At 28.2% G+C, this 18,858-nt stretch overlaps 2 protein-coding genes across 7 annotated transcripts; both read right to left on the bottom strand.

Moving 5' to 3' along the window:
* Window positions 1-650: 650 nt before the first annotated feature.
* Window positions 651-3,317, bottom strand: LOC100499986 (uncharacterized). Its single transcript, XM_006582303.4, has 3 exons — window positions 2,909-3,317; window positions 1,938-1,961; window positions 651-1,246 (listed from the first exon to the last, which is right to left on the bottom strand). Exons 1-3 carry the CDS (start codon window positions 3,099-3,101, stop codon window positions 900-902), a joined length of 564 nt encoding a protein of 187 aa, XP_006582366.1. The 5' UTR covers window positions 3,102-3,317; the 3' UTR covers window positions 651-899.
* Window positions 3,318-5,855: 2,538 nt separating this feature from the next.
* On the bottom strand, window positions 5,856-17,206 carry LOC100795709 (cellulose synthase-like protein H1). Of its 6 annotated transcripts, none has more exons than XM_006582304.3 (10): window positions 16,891-17,205; window positions 15,339-15,669; window positions 13,753-13,875; window positions 12,222-12,338; window positions 11,730-11,942; window positions 11,449-11,557; window positions 10,490-10,689; window positions 8,729-9,082; window positions 7,638-8,034; window positions 5,856-6,389 (listed from the first exon to the last, which is right to left on the bottom strand). In XM_006582304.3, exons 1-10 carry the CDS (start codon window positions 17,148-17,150, stop codon window positions 6,058-6,060), a joined length of 2,436 nt encoding a protein of 811 aa, XP_006582367.2. In that variant the 5' UTR covers window positions 17,151-17,205; the 3' UTR covers window positions 5,856-6,057. The 6 variants fall into 6 exon arrangements, with proteins under 6 accessions (XP_006582367.2, XP_040872661.1, XP_006582369.2 ...); XM_041016727.1 differs by having other exon boundaries at window positions 10,490-10,677; XM_041016728.1 differs by having other exon boundaries at window positions 6,176-6,465.
* Between the last annotated feature and the right edge of the window lie 1,652 nt (window positions 17,207-18,858).

Genomic DNA, 18,858 nt, shown 5'->3' with positions numbered 1-18,858 from the left:
ATCTAAGACAGAATTATGATTAGAAGATTTATAATAACTCAACTAAAATAGTAGAAGAGTCCATACCAGGTGTCTAGACAAATGCTAGTCTCGGATGCATGGTTGCTTGATCACATTCTTGGAGCAACCATAATACATGTTTTGAATTAATCTAAAACAAGCAACGTCTTAGAGCAAACCATAATACACTCACTATTGTAACAAAAAAAAACCATACACTTACTATTTATATCATTTCATTTTAAACCAACTTTAACCTGTATTACATAGTACACTTGGTTTAACTACGAAATCTATTCATGGACAGTCAATTTGGATATCATTCTTCACTCACTTGAATACGAGTTAGGACATTGTTGCAACTTGCCAGGGTCAAATGGGCAAGTACTTATACAATACGGCCTATTCTGATATTTATCACAAATAGAAACGATTGATTGATAAAACCAAAAAAAAAAAAATCATGATTTTTTTTTTGTATATTAACTAAGCTCCAATAACTGAATAAATACTTTAAAATGATTGAGCAAAATTAATTTAGTTGATGGACCCAGGAGATTCCCCTATTATCCTTGTCAATCAAATCTAAAATTAATTAAACACAACGAAGAAGCAACAGTCCGAGCCTTGGTTCAAATCTGAAGCCAAAATAATACAAAAAAGACAGTCTATTTTTTATGCAAGTTTTACCCAACATTTGGTGATTTCTAGCTTTAAACCGTGTTACACATGGAATAAAGACCCAAAAATGAATGACAGAAATACAACATTTGCATTTTACACTTGACCTTTCATGAACACATGAGCCTCGATGACTCACTTTTGCTATTACCAACATTTGAAAACTATTGTAGTATTATGCAACCACTCACCTCCATGGAGGTGGCTGTGTAACGTATCTAAGAACTCTGTACTTTCCCTTGAGAGTGTGCATGAGATTTGGCAAGCCCTTCCTTCCACCCTTTCTGACGTGCTCTAAGTTCCCACAATGCAGTTAGCTTCTTCTGCGTGACTAATGTCAACTCAGCCTTCTCCCTAGCCTCCTCGCACGTTTCCATTCCTGAATTACACTTGTCTGCTTCCTTCTGATACTGAGATGCAATCTTTTTTGCCTCAAGCAATGCCATGTCAGCACGTTGCTGATTTTCCACAGCTTGGCTCTCCTGAAGCTTGAGTTCTTCTGTCAATAGCTCAGCAAAATTCTTTTCAGTGTCTCCACTCACTTCTGGGTCAGGCTTTGCACAATCTGAATAGCAGTTCCAATCAAGAAAAAAGAAACGGCACTTGTTAATGTTAGTTGAATCCAAAACAAGCATTGTCAAAAACAATATGTTTTATGACAATGCAATGCAGGCAAAATAAAATTTGTGTTATTGAGATTTCATTTTCTTTTTCTAGCAGAGGCTTATCCAGTACAAGATTAAAATTTGTTGTTCATATTTAAAGCGGGCAACAGCACACCTGAACCATGAAGCAACATGTAATCAAAGCGAGTTTAGTATAGGACAAGAAGGATATAGGCATTCTCATTAGTTTGATGCCTTAATTTAAACACAATAGATTTTAAGTTGCCTCAAAGCAATATTTAGCTACACAGTACCAAAAATTTATTTAGCAAATTGACATGAATACTGCGTTGACATAAAACAAAAAGCTAAAAATAGATTTTTTAAACATGAAAATATCCCAGGAGTCAATTGTTTTTAAAATAAAAAGGAAAACATAAAAAAGATGCATGGGATTAGGATCCTAAATGATGATCTCATATAAGGAGAAGAAATATGTATCTATCTTACTACTTATAAGTGAGAACAATGTTACTTTAATACCTACAGTCCTACCATCATACAAGTATGTGTACGTAGAAAAAAATTATAACAAGAATAAAATGGGCTATTTATATAATTCACAGTAGTTCATCAAGGAGACAAACCAACCTCCGAAGGAAGTGTTGCTAAGTCCTGCAGAAACACACAGAAAGAAACTGAGATAAGTACATACTCAATTTGAAGTTAGATGAGGAGAAAGGGAGCAATACATTACGATTTAGGATAAAATCACAAAGCCACTCAATTGGAAATAGAATTGGTGTTATAGTACAAAGTTTTGAAACTATAATTTATGTGATTATTGATTTTTCAAATTCATTAGTGATAACCAAAGGAAATAACAGTATATTTTTTTTGGTTATCATGTTATTGGTATGTAATATTCACCAGTTTTGTCGATGACTAATCTCAGTTGGAAAACCTAACTGACCACCTTTAGTCGGATTCTTCCTTTCCAACCACATTTTTTCTATCTACAAGGCTAAAACCTGAGACCTCGGCACCACTCAGACCCATCACTTGTTGGTACAATAGTACATAGTTTCATATTTGTTTAAACTCATTGCATAAATAGGTCATGTGGCAATGTGGGGATGACTAGGGCTCATAAGTTTGGCAGTGAATGTGTAAATCAATATGGCTGGAATTTTTAACTGCTTTTAGTTAGATGGACAATGGGCAGTTACTTTATTCATAAGATCTTGTAGGAAAAACCAAAAACCTAGCATAATAATAATGTCAACGAAGCAAACCAATCAGCACCATCCTTTGACTTGTTCTATTAACAGTGTCTTCTCATCAAATCACTAATGCCAGAGCACATGAATCAGAAGGTTAGAGGGATTAAATGTTATATAAGTTGAAGGAGTCATAATTCAACTTCCACAATTGAACTAACACCCACTTTACATAACTAAAAAAAAAAAAAAAACAACACAACCCAGATCTCAAAAACTCATCCGAAACCCGGATTGGACAACCCAATTAAGAAAATATTAGTTTTTTAGCAAGATCATGAGATGGGTAATTGAGTAATTAGCAAAATCATGAGATCTGAGAGAGAAGAGAGAAAGAAAGACCTTGTGGAATAGAAAGAATGGGTTGTGAAGAGCAATCGCAGATGCAGGGTGCACAAGTAGAAGATGAAGAGTGGTTGTTCACTGCAACGAAATGCCAGTAGAGAGGGGGACCCACTATGTATCCTGCTATACACAGCGCCACCACCACCAAACTCACCCTCAACAACACGGCCTTTGATTGGTTCAGAGCCATGTCTTTCTCTCTCTTTCTGTGTTGTTGGCACACACAAAAAGAAGACAGCAATAACTAACTGAAAAAATCTAGAGAGAAAACGAATGATGGATGGGTAGTGTTGTGGGAAAGTTAAGGTTGTGTATTTGGTGGCGTCGGCAATGTCAAGTGGAAAAAAGAATGATAAGAGTTCTCAGTTCTCACTGCTTCCAATTCTGTCTTCCCCTTTTCTCCATTTTTATTTTTAATATATTTTTTCCCCTTTTGTTTATTGACAGATTTCATTTTGGCCTCATAAGAGTGGGAGGCAGTGTGGCATTGATTGATCATTGAAAGAAAAAAATTAAATTTAATCCTCAATGATTAAAATAAATATTTAAAATAAATTGATCCTTTATTTATTTTTAATAAAGGATCAATTTATTTTAATAAATATTTATCCTTTATTTTAATAAAAGTTACTATCTTTAAGTTTAAATTGATTCTTTTAAGAGACCAAACATATTTTTTATTACTAAAAATAATTTTGCTAAGGTAAGGAAGTAAGGTAGGATTAGTATCAAAATTTATGTGTTGATGCACATGTTTGGTTGGTGATGAAGTCTAAATTGATTTGGTTATTGCAGAAATAAATTGAATTGTTTTAATTGATTTCAATATAATTGGTGTAACTAGTGATATAACATCTGTCCTACTCCTACAAATGTGTTGAATTTATAATTTATAATTTTTCTGTTGTTATAGTTTTTTACTATAATTTTAATTTTATAAAAATATTTGCTAGTAAATATGTATATCTATATATAATTCTGAATATTAATACAAATTTAATTAATTTTATATTCACATGTATTTCTCATCATTTTAATTTATAAAATGCGTGTTTTTAAAAAATATTGCCTTTATCAATATATTCTCATTTGTATATAATTTTGATTCGATTTATACATAATTTTAACAAGAGATATTAATATTTAATATTTTAAATTAAATTTTGTATTACTAATTTTTTTTTAAAATGAGTTTAAGAAGCGTTCAATGCAAAAAAAATTGCACAGCTAATCATTATATATATCTGTATATTAATTTAAATTGTCTAATTAGAATATTTTTCTATGATAACCATTATTTTTTTGTTATTTTTTCCTATATCAAATTTATTCCTTTAAATTAAAGGGTATTAATACTTAATTTCAAAGAAATATATCATACACCATAATCGTGACATTGATTTTTGGAATATTTTGAAGCAATCAGTTCTTGTTTTTTATTGTATGATATCATGTATGAAGTATGGCTTATATTGCTTTATATCTAATTGTCAAGGTTGGCAAAAAATTTATCATGCAACCTGCACCTCGATAAACAAAGAGAAAAAGAGAGTAATTGGAAGGGTTTGATCGCGGTTTAATCGTATTAAATGAATGCAGAAAAATGTAACGACTATTAGGGCAAGTTTGGATTTAGAAAATTTTCTCCTAACTTAATGCAACCACAGACACAATGGATAAAAAACTGAGGTTTATGATTTGAGTGGAAAAGTAGAGACACCACTTGGCATAGGCACGGCAAATGAATCTGTACCCACGGACATCGCTTGAATTCACTTCAATTTTGATGAAAAATATAACTATAATTTGTTATGAGTATGAATATAAATATTATTTAAATTATTTAATCGGATATGAAAAAATGAATATCAAATTATACCTACATCGATGTGTCATGTATTTTTTTAATAATTTTTTCTCACAACATATATATATATATATATATATATATATATATATATATATATATATATATAATATTAAAGATTTTATTGTTAGAAATTTTGAAAATATGAATCAAATAGGTAAATAATTAAATAAAAAAACTTAATAATATACATTTAACTAAAAATATAATTGAATTCTTAAATTTTTTAACTTTAATTTATTTTTTATTCATTATATTTATATATTGTTTGAATTAAAATATAATAAAAAAACTTAATATATAATTTATTTAAAAATGTATAAGTAGATTAAAATTATAAAAAAATATAGTAGGTTATCCGCAAGTATACTCGAATCCAATAAAACCTAATGGGTATGGAGATGGGTATTAAAATTCTAAACCTGATTCTTTTATACATGTATTCATATTTGTCTTGTCTTTTGTAAGGATGAGGACGAGAAGGACCAAACCTGTCCCTAACCCATCTCATTTTTGTCCTTAAACATCACTAACATTTCACATGATAATGCATTTAAGCCATTTTCAAAAATAATTTTCTAATGAGTTTCTTAACTTAAAGAAATGATATTTTCAATAAATCTTTTATTAGAGAGATGACCTAGTAACAAAATGTGTTATTTCATATTAAAATACACATCTTATATAAGAAAGGATGAGATGTTTAACATTAAAAAATTATTATTCAACATCAACTAACATCAAGCAACCCATGTACAAAAAGACTAAGGTGATTAAAATTTGTGATGTATATTGTTCATTTAGTTTTACATTTATGCTAATAAAGATATAGAAATCAAATGAATAATTAAATCTTTGTTGTTTTATTATTCAATTGATAATTTATAAAAAAAATAAAATTATATCATTATTAGTTTTTTCCCCTAAAAGTATCTTTATATTATTATAGTAACACTATCTTAACATTAATAAATAATTGTATGCAATACAATATATAATTATATTTATTTTTCAATTTTTTGACATAAACACATCTTAAAATCAAAAGGGGCAACTTTTTGTGGTGCTATTTTGATATTAAAAAAATATTTCCTTATATTAATCATGACTTATCCTTGTCTCTAAACCCCATCAACTAGCAAATGATATCCTTCTACATAGGTGTACAAAGAGATATGTTAAGATAGCTGCTTTGCATATTATGGACATGGGAATCCTATACTTTCCTGTCTCAAATAATCCTCTCAGAAATGGCCAATAGCAAATCATCAAATAAACACTAGAAAATTTCACCTAGTTCTCTCCCATTCCCACTTTGAGTTGCCAATGGTGGTTGCAATCCTAATAACTTGATAACCATTATTGTCAATTGCAACAATAAAATGGTAGTGCCTGGCAAGAAAACTAGGGACTCATCAAACGTGTACCTGCCAACATCCTTATCATCTACAACATCCCCAGCTGAGGGTAATTCTTTCTTTGTTATGTCAAACACAGTTTCAGATATTCTTAAAAACTTGAGTAGGAAACTAAGAAATGCACAAAAACCAGCATTCATGGGTGTTATTCTTGACATCCTTTGATTGTTCCACCATGCTCGAACTGATAATCCTGCTGCCAAATATTCCCATACAGTATATAACTTGTAAATTGCAAAAAATGCAATAGGGATACATATTCCTAGGTCCTGGATTGAGCAAAATACAAGTTAATTCATTTAAGGTTGTATCATTATGTGCATATAAATTTATAGCTCTACATACCCTTCATATTGGGGGCTCATTACTTCAATTAAGATGATAAAAAATTATTTAACCTTTTTTTATGGAACTTTAGGGGGTTTTCTAAAAAAGATAGCAAAAAAAATAATTTTTATCTAAACATTCCTTTAACATGTCATCTAAGAAAAATAATTCTTCAAATTTTATGATTTTTTTTAAAATATTCTTTTCTTTAATATCATTCAAGAAAATTTACATATTCATTAAAAAAAAGTATATTAATCTTTCCTTAATCAAATGAGTATAAGTCAATTGATAATATATGTTGAATTTGTAAAAAGAACTTAAGTTCTACATTCTTGAAGAAAAATGAAGAGCTTTAAATAAACTCCAAACCAGGGTGGGGCAGACTTGTGACTAAATAGGCCACAAAAGTGGTATTATTGATTTGTATAGTGTCTGATTTTGGCCCACGCCGTTTATAGATAAGCACGTTTATTTATTAAATATGGGGTGCTTGTTTAATTTGGTACGTAATAGGTTGGTTAAGTTTAATTTGGTTTTGCATATCACTGGACACTGGGTACATGTTGATCTTTCTTTTATGTTCATCATAATGCAAGTAATGAACACTTAGGAACAGCTTCAGCAAAATGAGAAACACAGAAGTTCTTCAAGTGCTTGAAGGAGGCTAGCTTGTTTTCTTCTGAGAATGGCAATGTGGTTATATCCTTTTATATAAGACAATTATAAAAGGGGATTTGGATCAAAATTAGCAAGACTTTTGTACTGCATATACATACCTTTGTAATCTTGCTACTTGGCATAACTTTTATTTTTCAATTTTTCGGCATAAAACATGTCTTAAAAATACATATTAAAATCCAAGGGGGTGAACTTTTTTGTTGTGCCATTTTGATATTAACAAACCATATTTCCTTACATTAATCATGACTTTTCCTAGTTTCTAAACCTCATCAACCAGGAACAGTCCTTTGACATAGGTGTACAAAGAGACATGTTAAGATAGCTGATTTCAATATTGTAGACAGAGGAATTCTATACTTTCCTGTCTCAAATAATCCTCTTAGAAATGGCCAATAGCAAATTATCAAATAAACACTACAGAAAATCTCACCTAGTCCACACCCATGTTTCCCACTCTGAGTTGCCACTGGTGGTTGGAACCCTAATAACTTGATAACCATTGCTGTCAATTGCACCAACAAAATGGTAGTTCCTGGTAAGAAAACTACGGACTCATCGAAGGTGTACCTTCCAGCATCCTTATCATCTCCAACATCCTTAGCTGAGGGCAAATCTTTCTTTGTTATGTCAAACACAGTTTCAGATATTCTAAACAGCTTAAGTAGGACACTAAGAAATGCACAAAAACCAGCATTCATAGGTGTTATTCTTGACATTCTTTGATTGTTCCACCATGCTCGAATTGATAGCCCTTCTGCCAAATATTCTGATGCAGTATATATCTTGTAAATTACTAGAAAAGCAGCGGGAATACATATGCCTAGGTCCTGGATTGAAAAAATATATACCAAGTTAATCTTCAGTTATATATATATATATATATATATATATATATATATATATATATATATATATATATATATATATATATATATATATATATATATATATATATATATATATATGTATATATATATATATGTGTGTGTGTGTGTGTTAGAAACAATAAATATAAACATAATATATTGTTGATCTACGGAATTGAATCTAAACAAAATATAAGGTTGAATTATCATTATGTGTTTATAAATTTATAGCTCTAGCTACTTGCATATTCATTAAAAAATAAGGAAAAAATATATTTATCTCTCCAAGTTAGTAGTCATTACATTAACAATGTTTCACTATCTTTGTTATTTTTAAAGAAATCTTTGTCAGATATCCTTGCACAAAATTTATAAGAGATGGAAAATATTTGATAGACATCCGTGTTATCAAACACTTAGAGAAAGAGTAAAAAAAATAAAATTATAGTTAAATATGATAAAATTTATGATTTAATAGAAAGAAAGAAATAAAAATAAATGAGAGATATTAATGAGGTGTTTAAAATAAAAAATAATTTATATATTATTACTCTAAAGAGATAGGAAGGCAATCTCTTATATTTTTTTTTGCAGTTTAAAAAAAAAGATTAGTTAATTTGTTTTGTTATATATATATATATATATATATGCTCACCTGGGGCAAGAAATTGGAGTTGGTGATGATGCAATATGCAAGGAGACATGCATAGCATACTTCAAAGACTGACATTAGGCCCCAGTGGTTGATAATCCACATATATGCTAAGCATTGTCTTAAAGTAAGCTTATGAAAAAGTGTGCTAATAATAGGGCAATGCTTGCAAAAGAACATCTCAAGCAATCCTGTGGCCCATCTCTTTTGTTGGGCCATTGAATTTGGGCCACCTCCTGGAGCAAAACCTGTGAAGCCAATTGGGCTTGGCATACAGAATTCTGATCTCCAACCTTTTTTATGTATTGTCAGCCCGGTGAGCACATCCTCTGTGACTGATCCATATATCCAAGCCATCTAAAATTTCCACATGAAACCCATGTTAACTTCAATTTTCAATACAATTATTTTTTATTGCATATTCAGTACAATTTAAAAATAATATAAATAAAATATCTTATTTCTCTTTCTCTCTCTCACCCCTTGTGTGTAGTGATGTATATATATCAATGAATATTGACTAATAAATCCTGTCATGAATGGATATAAAGTCGTGGGAGTTTTTTAGATTTTTAAAAGTTATATATATAATTAAATTTTAATCAGTTCTATGACATAAATTTACTAATTAGACTCTTAAATAAAGATTAAAAAGATAATTTTTACTCTCTTATTTTTTAAAATATGTGATTTTAGTTTTCTTGCATTTTTTTTAATTGAGACATTTTATCTCTTATTTTTTAAAATTTCATAATTTTAGTTCTTTGTTTTTTAATTGAGATATTTTGTATCTTATTTTTAAAATATTTCTAATTTTAGTCCTTATAACAAATTTCAAGTGTTGATCTATCTACTTTATAAATCTTGACCGACACGTGTGTATTTATTATTCATATGATGAATGCTTTTTTAATCATTTAATTACTAACAAATTTAATTTATTTTAAAAAAAAATAAAAAATATATATTCAAGTCTAAAATTAAAAATGAGACTAAAATTATAGATTTTTTAAAATTTGAGAGATAAAATGTCTCAATTAATAAATAGAGGGATTAAAATTATAATTTTTTAAAAAGTAGAAGACAAAATATCTTAATTAAAAATTAGAAAGATTAAAATCATAAATTTAAAAAAATAAAAATGATTTTCTCGCTAGATACATGATTTTAGTTTACTCCTTTCATTCATATATAAAAATGACGATCTTACCTGATATTTCACAAAGAGATATAAAAAACATAATGGGTGTGAAAGATTACAGAGTGAATAAGAGCAAATGCCAATCATATAATTGAAATTCACATACACACAATGATATAGAAAACATATCAGATAAGAGGTGAGAGCATGAAAAGAGCAGATAACCATCATATAATTAAAATCCGCACACATATTGCAATAGAAAGCAATTAGGTAAGATATGAGTGCGTGAAAAAAGTAAATATCAATCTTATAATTAAAATTATTGACTAATATTATATCTAAAACAATCTTAGCCATGCAAGTTTATATAGTTCATCAGTTAGATTTTTTTTCATCTTTTACTTTCTTATGACTGGATATGTCCTTTATACCCATATTATGGAAAAATATTTTTTTTAATTACATGGTTATATAGATTTAGTCAAAACTAATTTCAAATTAAAGTTACTCTTGATAAATTTTAACTTTCAGTAGTCAAAGACTTGTGCAAGTTTGGTTGGATTAATTTTAAAGGATTAATAATCTTTCTAAAAACTCTCTAAAATGTTTGTTTTAAAGACCTGTTTGCCCCATCCAGTGCCATATTCATATGCACAACCAGCAACTTGGCTTGCTACGTCAACAACGTTCGAAATATTAATATCATTATACGAATAAGTTCTCCCTTCCAAAGTACAAGCAACTGATTTCATAATCTCCTTTGAAGTTCCAAATTTTTGTTTTAATTCCTCCTCTGATATGCTGTTTCCTGAAAATTTGTCTAGAATATGTAAAATAGACAATAAAAATTAAATTAACAAAGTAAGGATATGCTGAAACTAATATATGGTTCACACAGGAGAGTAATAAAAAAACACAATTGTTAGCATATTGATCTTTACAAATAATTTTGATATTAATTTAATTGCTTAGATTACGTTATTTTATATTTAAATCAACTTATATCGTCAAAAGCTTATTAGGAGAGTTTTTTTTTTTTTTTGCTTTGTAAAACAACAATATTTTTCCTAAGTATTAATCTAATCAAACATGCCTTTAATTAAGTTTATCGCGCGATCAAGAAAAATGACATGAAAAAGTTCTTATATATATATATATATATATATATATATATAAGTACCAGGAGGTTGAAGCTTAAATGAAATTTGATTTTATATAATAGAATGATTTAACATAATTTTTTTGTTACTGAGATACTAAATTGATGTCATATTTTTTTCCCATTCAGCTAGCTATTTTTTTATGAGACCAATGTTCTTTATTGGATTTTTTTTATTGAGATATCTATGAGTCTTTTTTTTTCTTATCCATAAAATTTATCTTTTTTTTTTTTTATAATTGAGAGATTAAAGTAATGTTGCAATTAGTATTTAAAAGTAAAGAGTTATTATTTGAAATTTTACTTTTACGTTATTAAAGCAATCAACAATATAATTGACGTACCACTAAATTAAAATTGTATTTTCGAAAATTGAAATAAATAAAAAACATAAATATATATCTATGTCCAATTACATACCCTTTTCAATGTTTTCTGGAGAAAGACCATAAATAACTTTTCTTCTATGGAAGCAGTTTGTTCCCCCGTAGAAAGGTCCTTGGAGTCCACCTATTCCAGCCGCCAAGTACTACATTATATAGAAAGGGATTTTTTTTAAAGTAATTAATTGACTTATAAAACTCATATTCTAGTAAAAAAGTTTAGTACGTTGTGGCAGTATAAATTTATCAATGGGATTGTTTAACTCCAAGAGTGAGAAGAGTTTTCTTTTATAAAGATTAATATTTTATTCCAATCACCTTAGCCAAAATTGTCATCTGATTTCCAAAAGGGTCGTCCTTCAAAGTAGCATAAAATTTTTGGGGAAATTGAACAAATGCAACTTCTTTTTCTCCTTTGTGATCAAGCAAAATGCTCAACGCATGGTGAACAATCTTTGGATTATTTACAATCATGTCACAATCCACGTTCAGCATAAAGGGAGCATTGGTTATCAATCCGGAGACTCTTGTCTGAAATATAGTTGGAAGTTGAATTTATTAAGAAGAAGAAAAATTAATGATTAGAGTTTGTGTTGGAATTAAATTAAACTAACATGGCAACGAGGAGAGAAATATTAAAGAATTCACAAACTGAATATGCAAGTGCATACAAGAATAAGCTAAGTAGCTAACACATGTAACTTAACTTGCTTAGCTTTAAACTAAACTAACCAAAGACTAGGTTGATGAAGTGATCAGATTCACATTTGAGAAATGTAAGAAGTTAAAGTAAAATAGTCAGATTCTCACCAACACATTCATGGCACCGGCTTTGTAATGATGAGGCTGTTTTGGCCTCTTCTCTCTAGATATGTAAATCAAATGCGGCAACCCATCTGCTATGTGTTCCTTGTTCTCCCATATAACCTTACAAATACATAATGTATATAAGAAGTGTTTTTTCTTTTTTTTAATCAGCAAAAATATGTATTAATATATAGGGCACAAAGGGTGCCCAAATCCATATACACAAGAGTCATTAGCACTGTTTACCAGACATTAACAGGTTTAATGAGATACCCATATATAATTCATAAATATTCAGTAACTAGCAATAAATGAAACCATAAACAGAACAAAAAACCATAAATATAATCAGTGTTTTGTTTTCATTTTTATTATAAGTCAATGTTTAATTTATTAATGAAAATGAAGATGCGATAGCCTAGATCTTACGCACAAGGAATTAATAATAATGCTCAGGGTTGGCTAGCAGCAAAGTAACTCTTTTATATATTTTATAGTCCAATAAACATGATTCCATTTTATAAAAAAATATTTATTCTAATTTTTATATTTTTAAAAACAATCTTTTTTATTTTTATTTTTTAGTAATGCTGACATGTATCATCAAACCATGCCACGTTATATTTTAATTCATGTCACTGATAATAACACAAAATTTTAAAAACTAAAAATCTAATAAAATTTATTTGTACGAATAAAATATGTAAGTTTTATAAGGTAGAGCATGGTTGGAAAAAAATAATACAACTTACATATGTTTTTATTTATACAAATAAATTTTATTAGGTTTTTAGTTTTTAAAATTTTGTGTTATTATCATGAATTAAAATATAACATGACATGGTTTGATGATGCATGTCATCGTTACTAAAAAAAAGTAAAAATAAAAAGTTTGTTTTTAAAAATATAAAAATTAAATAAATATTTTTTTTATAAAATGGAATCATGTTTATTGGACTATAAAATATATTTACCCTAATAATACTAATACGCTACTAAGAAAACCTAACATATATCAACAAACTCTGTATGTCAAAATATTTGAAATGAAAGAACTTTTATAATGGAAAATAAAAACCATTAATAGTAACTCTTCGAATCACATTTAAAAATAATAAAGAATTGAAATTAAAACAACTCTTAAGTGAGTTGATGCACGTGCCTAACTAAGGCTTTTATGGGCTCCTCTGTTTTTATGCCCCCCATGTTTTTGGTTATGTTATTCTTATTCCTTTTCTGTTGTTAATGAATTTCTTGGTTTACTGGGTACTAATCTAGTTGGAATCACAGTAACTTTAGGACGATTGGTATTTCTTGGCATATTTAAAAAAAATATTTTTATACCAAAATTTATTCCTAACTTTTGACAATAAAAATATCTACATATCACTTCGAAGTCAATGGATTTTACTAACAATTAATTAACACTTAGTCAAACACGTGCTAACATTTGTTTGATATCAATGATCATACATCAACAAACATACACGCGTGACGTAAATAATTGGAATATTGGATTTGGAGTTATATATACCTGGATTATCGATGGGTGATTTGTTCTCTCAGTGTTCGAGAAAACCGCAAAGTCTCCATTACATGGATTAGATATTATGGATGAATCCAATTCTATTTTGCTGCTAAGATTATCATACATATCCTGCCAACACACAACCAGACAAGGCCATTTTCAAGTTTGTGGTCAGATACACCTTCAGAGTTTAATCTTATGTTAAATTATTGGAGTAATAAATAATTTAGTTTTCTTTTCCTTTTTTAAATTAAAGTATCTGATGGTTAAAAATTATGAGATTAATCATTGAGATGTATATACTAGAGATCATTAAAAAAAAGTTTTATCTTTCTCAATAAAGTTTTTTTTTCTCAAAAATTTAGTTATTATTATTGATTTTTGTTTTAATCTATATCTTAAAATTATTATATTAGTTTTTATATAAAAATATTTGTAAATTCAATAATTATGTTAAATTTATTCAATTATCTTTCATATAAAGATTGAACTTTTACTCCAATTTTCAATTTATCTATTTGTGTAAAAAATGAATTAATTGAAAATAATGTCAAGTATGAGAATCAAATTTATAATTTAACGTAACCAATTCAACCAAATTTAATATTACAATTTCTACAAATAAAAAAATCAGCTTGTAAATATTTTTTTATATATAAAAACAAATAAAAAATAATATCTTTAGAAACAAAATAAAAATAATATCAAGTGAATGACCAGATCAAATAACAAAAAAAAACCTTATTCCACTGGGAAAGATTATTGGTTGGCTTAATAAATATAATACAGTATCATTTGACTTGGTTCTTTAAAGATACAACCAAAAATATAGTATAATTTACTTTACTCACAGTTGGTACCTCGAATGACCTATATATGTATGTAGTGTATCAGAAGTTAATTGGGTTAAATATATATTTTTTCTCCAAAAATAGTATATTATATTTGATTTTAGGCCTTTGAATTTTTTAGTCCTCTTAATTAACTCTCTCAAGAGGTAGATACAATGCGGTGAGCGAATTCGATGAAAATCCTGAGCTGAACCAATTGCATTAGCTCTTAACAAAATAGATCCATCAAAGGAACACTACATTTTCCAACCTTATGTTTTTATTATTTTTTACTTGTTTTTCTAATTCTTTTTTCAAAAAGAATAATTCGTTATAATTTTGTTTTAATTTTTTTAAATAGTTACGTAACATGTCAAATCACTTCAAAATTGCTGATCGAGATGACCATGTGGTCACATTTAACTGTAATAGCAAATATTATTAATAAAATGACTAAAATCTAATGTTAAAATTATGAGGATGAAATGCAAACAAAAAAATTTCAAAGAACCAACTTAAATCCAATATATTTTTGAATGACCAAAAACATATTCAACCCTTAATGATTTAGTTACCATTTATCAGAAAATTAATAACAAAGATTTTTTTTTTGGGTGGTGAGAAACACAAAATCATTTTATTAATAGGGAGTACCAGATAATGAATAGGACAAGCAATGACCGAAATGCCATGAAACATAAACAAATGCCCACAAATCAATATATATATATATATATATATATATATAATTTTGGAACTTACCTTCATTTGTAACCATTCTTGTTTGAATTCTGGTGTGTTGTTGGCCCCGAAGACCTCCTCAGGTTTGTCAGAGAAGTATCTGAATGGAGCTCTAACTTGGACATGGTACTTCTTACAGAAAGGTACCCAAAACTTTGCAAATTGAGAAGCTTCCTGAAGAGCATAGAAGGTACGAGGGGAACAACCATCATCAGAAACATAACAAGCTAGCTTGTGAGGTGGGTAATCAAGTGCCAACAGAGACAACACAGTGTTCACTGTGATAATCGGTGGTTCAAGTTCAGGATCTGCTGTTGTCACAAACAAATCCACTGGTGGAAGCTCTTCCACACTGCTCATAAAAATTTCACTATTAATTATTATCAGCAACAAAAGCCGTGCATGCATGTATAATCAACAACAAATAAAGGCAGCATACACTAAACACACCATAGTTTGATTGTTATTCTTGTGTTAGACTGCGTCCTATTAAAATAAATATTTCATATGAACAGAATAATGTACCAATGGATATACACATCATAGAAACGTGTGATATCTACTAGGTGAAATATCTATATTTTTTAAAATATAAAAGAGAGAAAATAAGGTTAAATAGGAGTGGACAGTTAAGTTTGCATAGTTAAAAATTAAAAATTTAAATATATTTTTTATCCTTAAAATTTAACGTTTTTTTATTTTCATTCCTGCAATTTTTTTAGTTTTAGTTTTTGTAAAATATATTTTATTTTTTCATTCTTAAAACATTTTAAATAACACTTTTTCATGATTCAAAATATTTTTTTAATTATTCAAAGTGTCACCTAAAGTGTTTTAAGAAAATAAAACAAGTACATTTTACAAAAATTAAAATATTATTCTTTTGCATGAATAAAAATAAAAAATACTAAATTACAAGAATAAAAAATATATGTAAGTCAAATTAAATTAAAGGATAAAAATATTATACAAAAATGTGTACACTAAAATAATATTTCTTCAAATAAAAATATTATTTCTTTTAGATAAAGTCCAAAAATCTATATTAGCAAGGAAACGCTTAAATATGTTTTTGGTTTTTATAAGTTAATATTTTTTTTGATCTTTTGTAAGTTTATTTTTTTAATTTTAATCATTTTAAGTTTATATTTTTTTTAATTTTGGTCTCTATTAAATATTTTTTTCATTTTTAATTCATATAAGTTTACGTTTTTTCAGTTTTAGTCATTGTAAATGCGAATTTATGAAAATTATAAATGAAAAAATATAATATTAAAGAAATTAAAATTGAAAAACAAAAATTTATAAAGATTAAAAATACTTACGGGTACAAAAAAATGTAAAACTACCAACTTAAGTGTAATTAAATTAAAAAAAAGAACTTACAACACAAAAAATGAGAAAAAGTTAACTTGGGACCAAAAACATATTCGATAATAGATGATTAGTATATGAAAAATTTTCAGTGATAGTAATAGCAACATTTTTTTTTTGTTTACGGAAGTAATAGCAACAGTTGATGATAACTAAATTGATCACTACTAGGCATTTAATTCAAACAATAATTAGATACCTTTGCAAGAGACGATGTGGGTAGGTTTTAGTTACTGCTGGACTCCATTGAGTGGTTAGGGTTAAAAACCAAGAGAAGGTGAACCACGACTCACATAAAAAGGCAACAAACCAAGGGAATAAAGAGTAGTTGTTGATAGAGATAACGCGGTAACCAAGCAGCGATAAGAGGAGGATTAAAAGCAAGCTATCTGTTACCCTTTTATAATTGTGCTTGTACCAGTATTTTTCATAGAAGGGGATGGAGTTTTGGTAGGCCATTGATTCGAGCTAAGGTGATAAGAAAACTCTCTGTGTGACTATATATGATGACAATCAAGCAAGGTACGTGTATTTATAACAAATAAATGGGTGACCATAATATTTTTCTAATTTTTTTCGGTAAATACATCTGAAGACAAATCTGTTCTATTGGACGTCAAAGTTATCCCTATAATTATTTAAAATTTGAATTTGAGACTATTACTTTAAATTGGAACAGTTTTATGTCAATTAATTTACATAATTGAGGTGAAAATTAATGTTTTTAATCGGTTGGATATTAAGTAAGAGACATGAATTGACAGTTATTAATTAACATTTACTGGCCGGCCCTAGATGCTTCTTTGTTGTTCTAGAAGCCAGCTCAATTATTGGAGGTTATATTGTTAATGTATTATTTTTTTAAAATTTGTATCCATTTTCTAGTAACTTGTCTTTGACCTTCAAGAGGTTTTAGCATCCCGTACGTCTTAAAGAGAAGAAACAAGATATATATATATGGTCCATGACAGTGTTATATAGAAAAACACGCACCAATCGGTGTAGTGGCAGAACCGCTAGAGGCTAAAGATCTAATTTCATGTCACGGTAATCACTTATAATCAGTGCTTCTCTCTATACTGTGTGGTCCCTCCCATATCAGTTTTCCAAAAGCATTCAGATCATCTCACGGGTCACATTATTGATGCTAATTAATATGTTTTTTTAGACTACAACTTTTATTTTACCAGACAATCTTGTTTGTATTTTATCAATAATAAATATTGTATTCCTCGACACCTGTATTTTGGAGTAGGGTTTCAGGCGGGGAATGTTGTATTCTCAATTAAGGAAAGAGTGTACTAAACAAGAACAAAAATGTACTTCTAAATTATTTTGCAAACAAACAAAATGTAAGAAAGAAAAACTAGTTGCTAAAGTGGCTTCCCTTTTATAGACATTATTAATAATGATCGAAGAGAACACGAATTAGACTTGTTTCAGTGTTAGTCACTTAAGATTCGTTCAGGAAAGTTGAAGTGCAATGAATCATGCATGCGTATGTCACTACTGCATGCATTTAACCCCTTTAGCAACTATTTGATTATTTACATTTAATGAAAAGTATATATATATATATATATATATATATATATATATATATATATATTTCTTCGGAAGTTTTACAGTTTTAAAAAACAAAAGCTTCTGTTTTATCCTGGATTCAAATTATTTTTCACCTTAATTTCACCCTGATCTCTTGTGATGTCTTGACTAGCGTTAATTAAAAAATAAGTCAATTGATATATTTCCGGATAAATTCGAAATAACACATACACTTGTCATTCAAAGTTGTATCCAGTACTACTTCCATATGATTTAATTAATGGTATATTTGGTTCAGGAAATGAAGTGAAAATGAAAGAAAAGAGAAGGAAGAAAATAAAATGGAAAGTGAAATGATTTTTAAGCGTGTTTGGTATGAGAAAAATTAAAGGAGAAGAAAGTAAATTATTTTTCTTTGGAAAAAACATATTTATCCCACTCAAATTAGTACACCGATGACCACCTAAAAATTAGCAAAATCATCTATTTTATATATACTGAAATTCACAAAAATATTTCTATAGCTTTAAACCAAACATAGATTATTTTGCTGGCCTGTTGTTTCTCAATTACTTATACACATTCAAAATATTGTTAAAATAGTAAGTTAATTGGTGGCGGA

The sequence above is a fragment of the Glycine max genome, chromosome 6 (assembly GCF_000004515.6).
Source record: "Glycine max cultivar Williams 82 chromosome 6, Glycine_max_v4.0, whole genome shotgun sequence".
Lineage (NCBI taxonomy): Eukaryota > Viridiplantae > Streptophyta > Magnoliopsida > Fabales > Fabaceae > Glycine > Glycine max.
The sequence above is the reverse complement of the archived record's forward strand: the minus strand, read 5'-3'. Positions and strand labels throughout refer to the sequence as shown.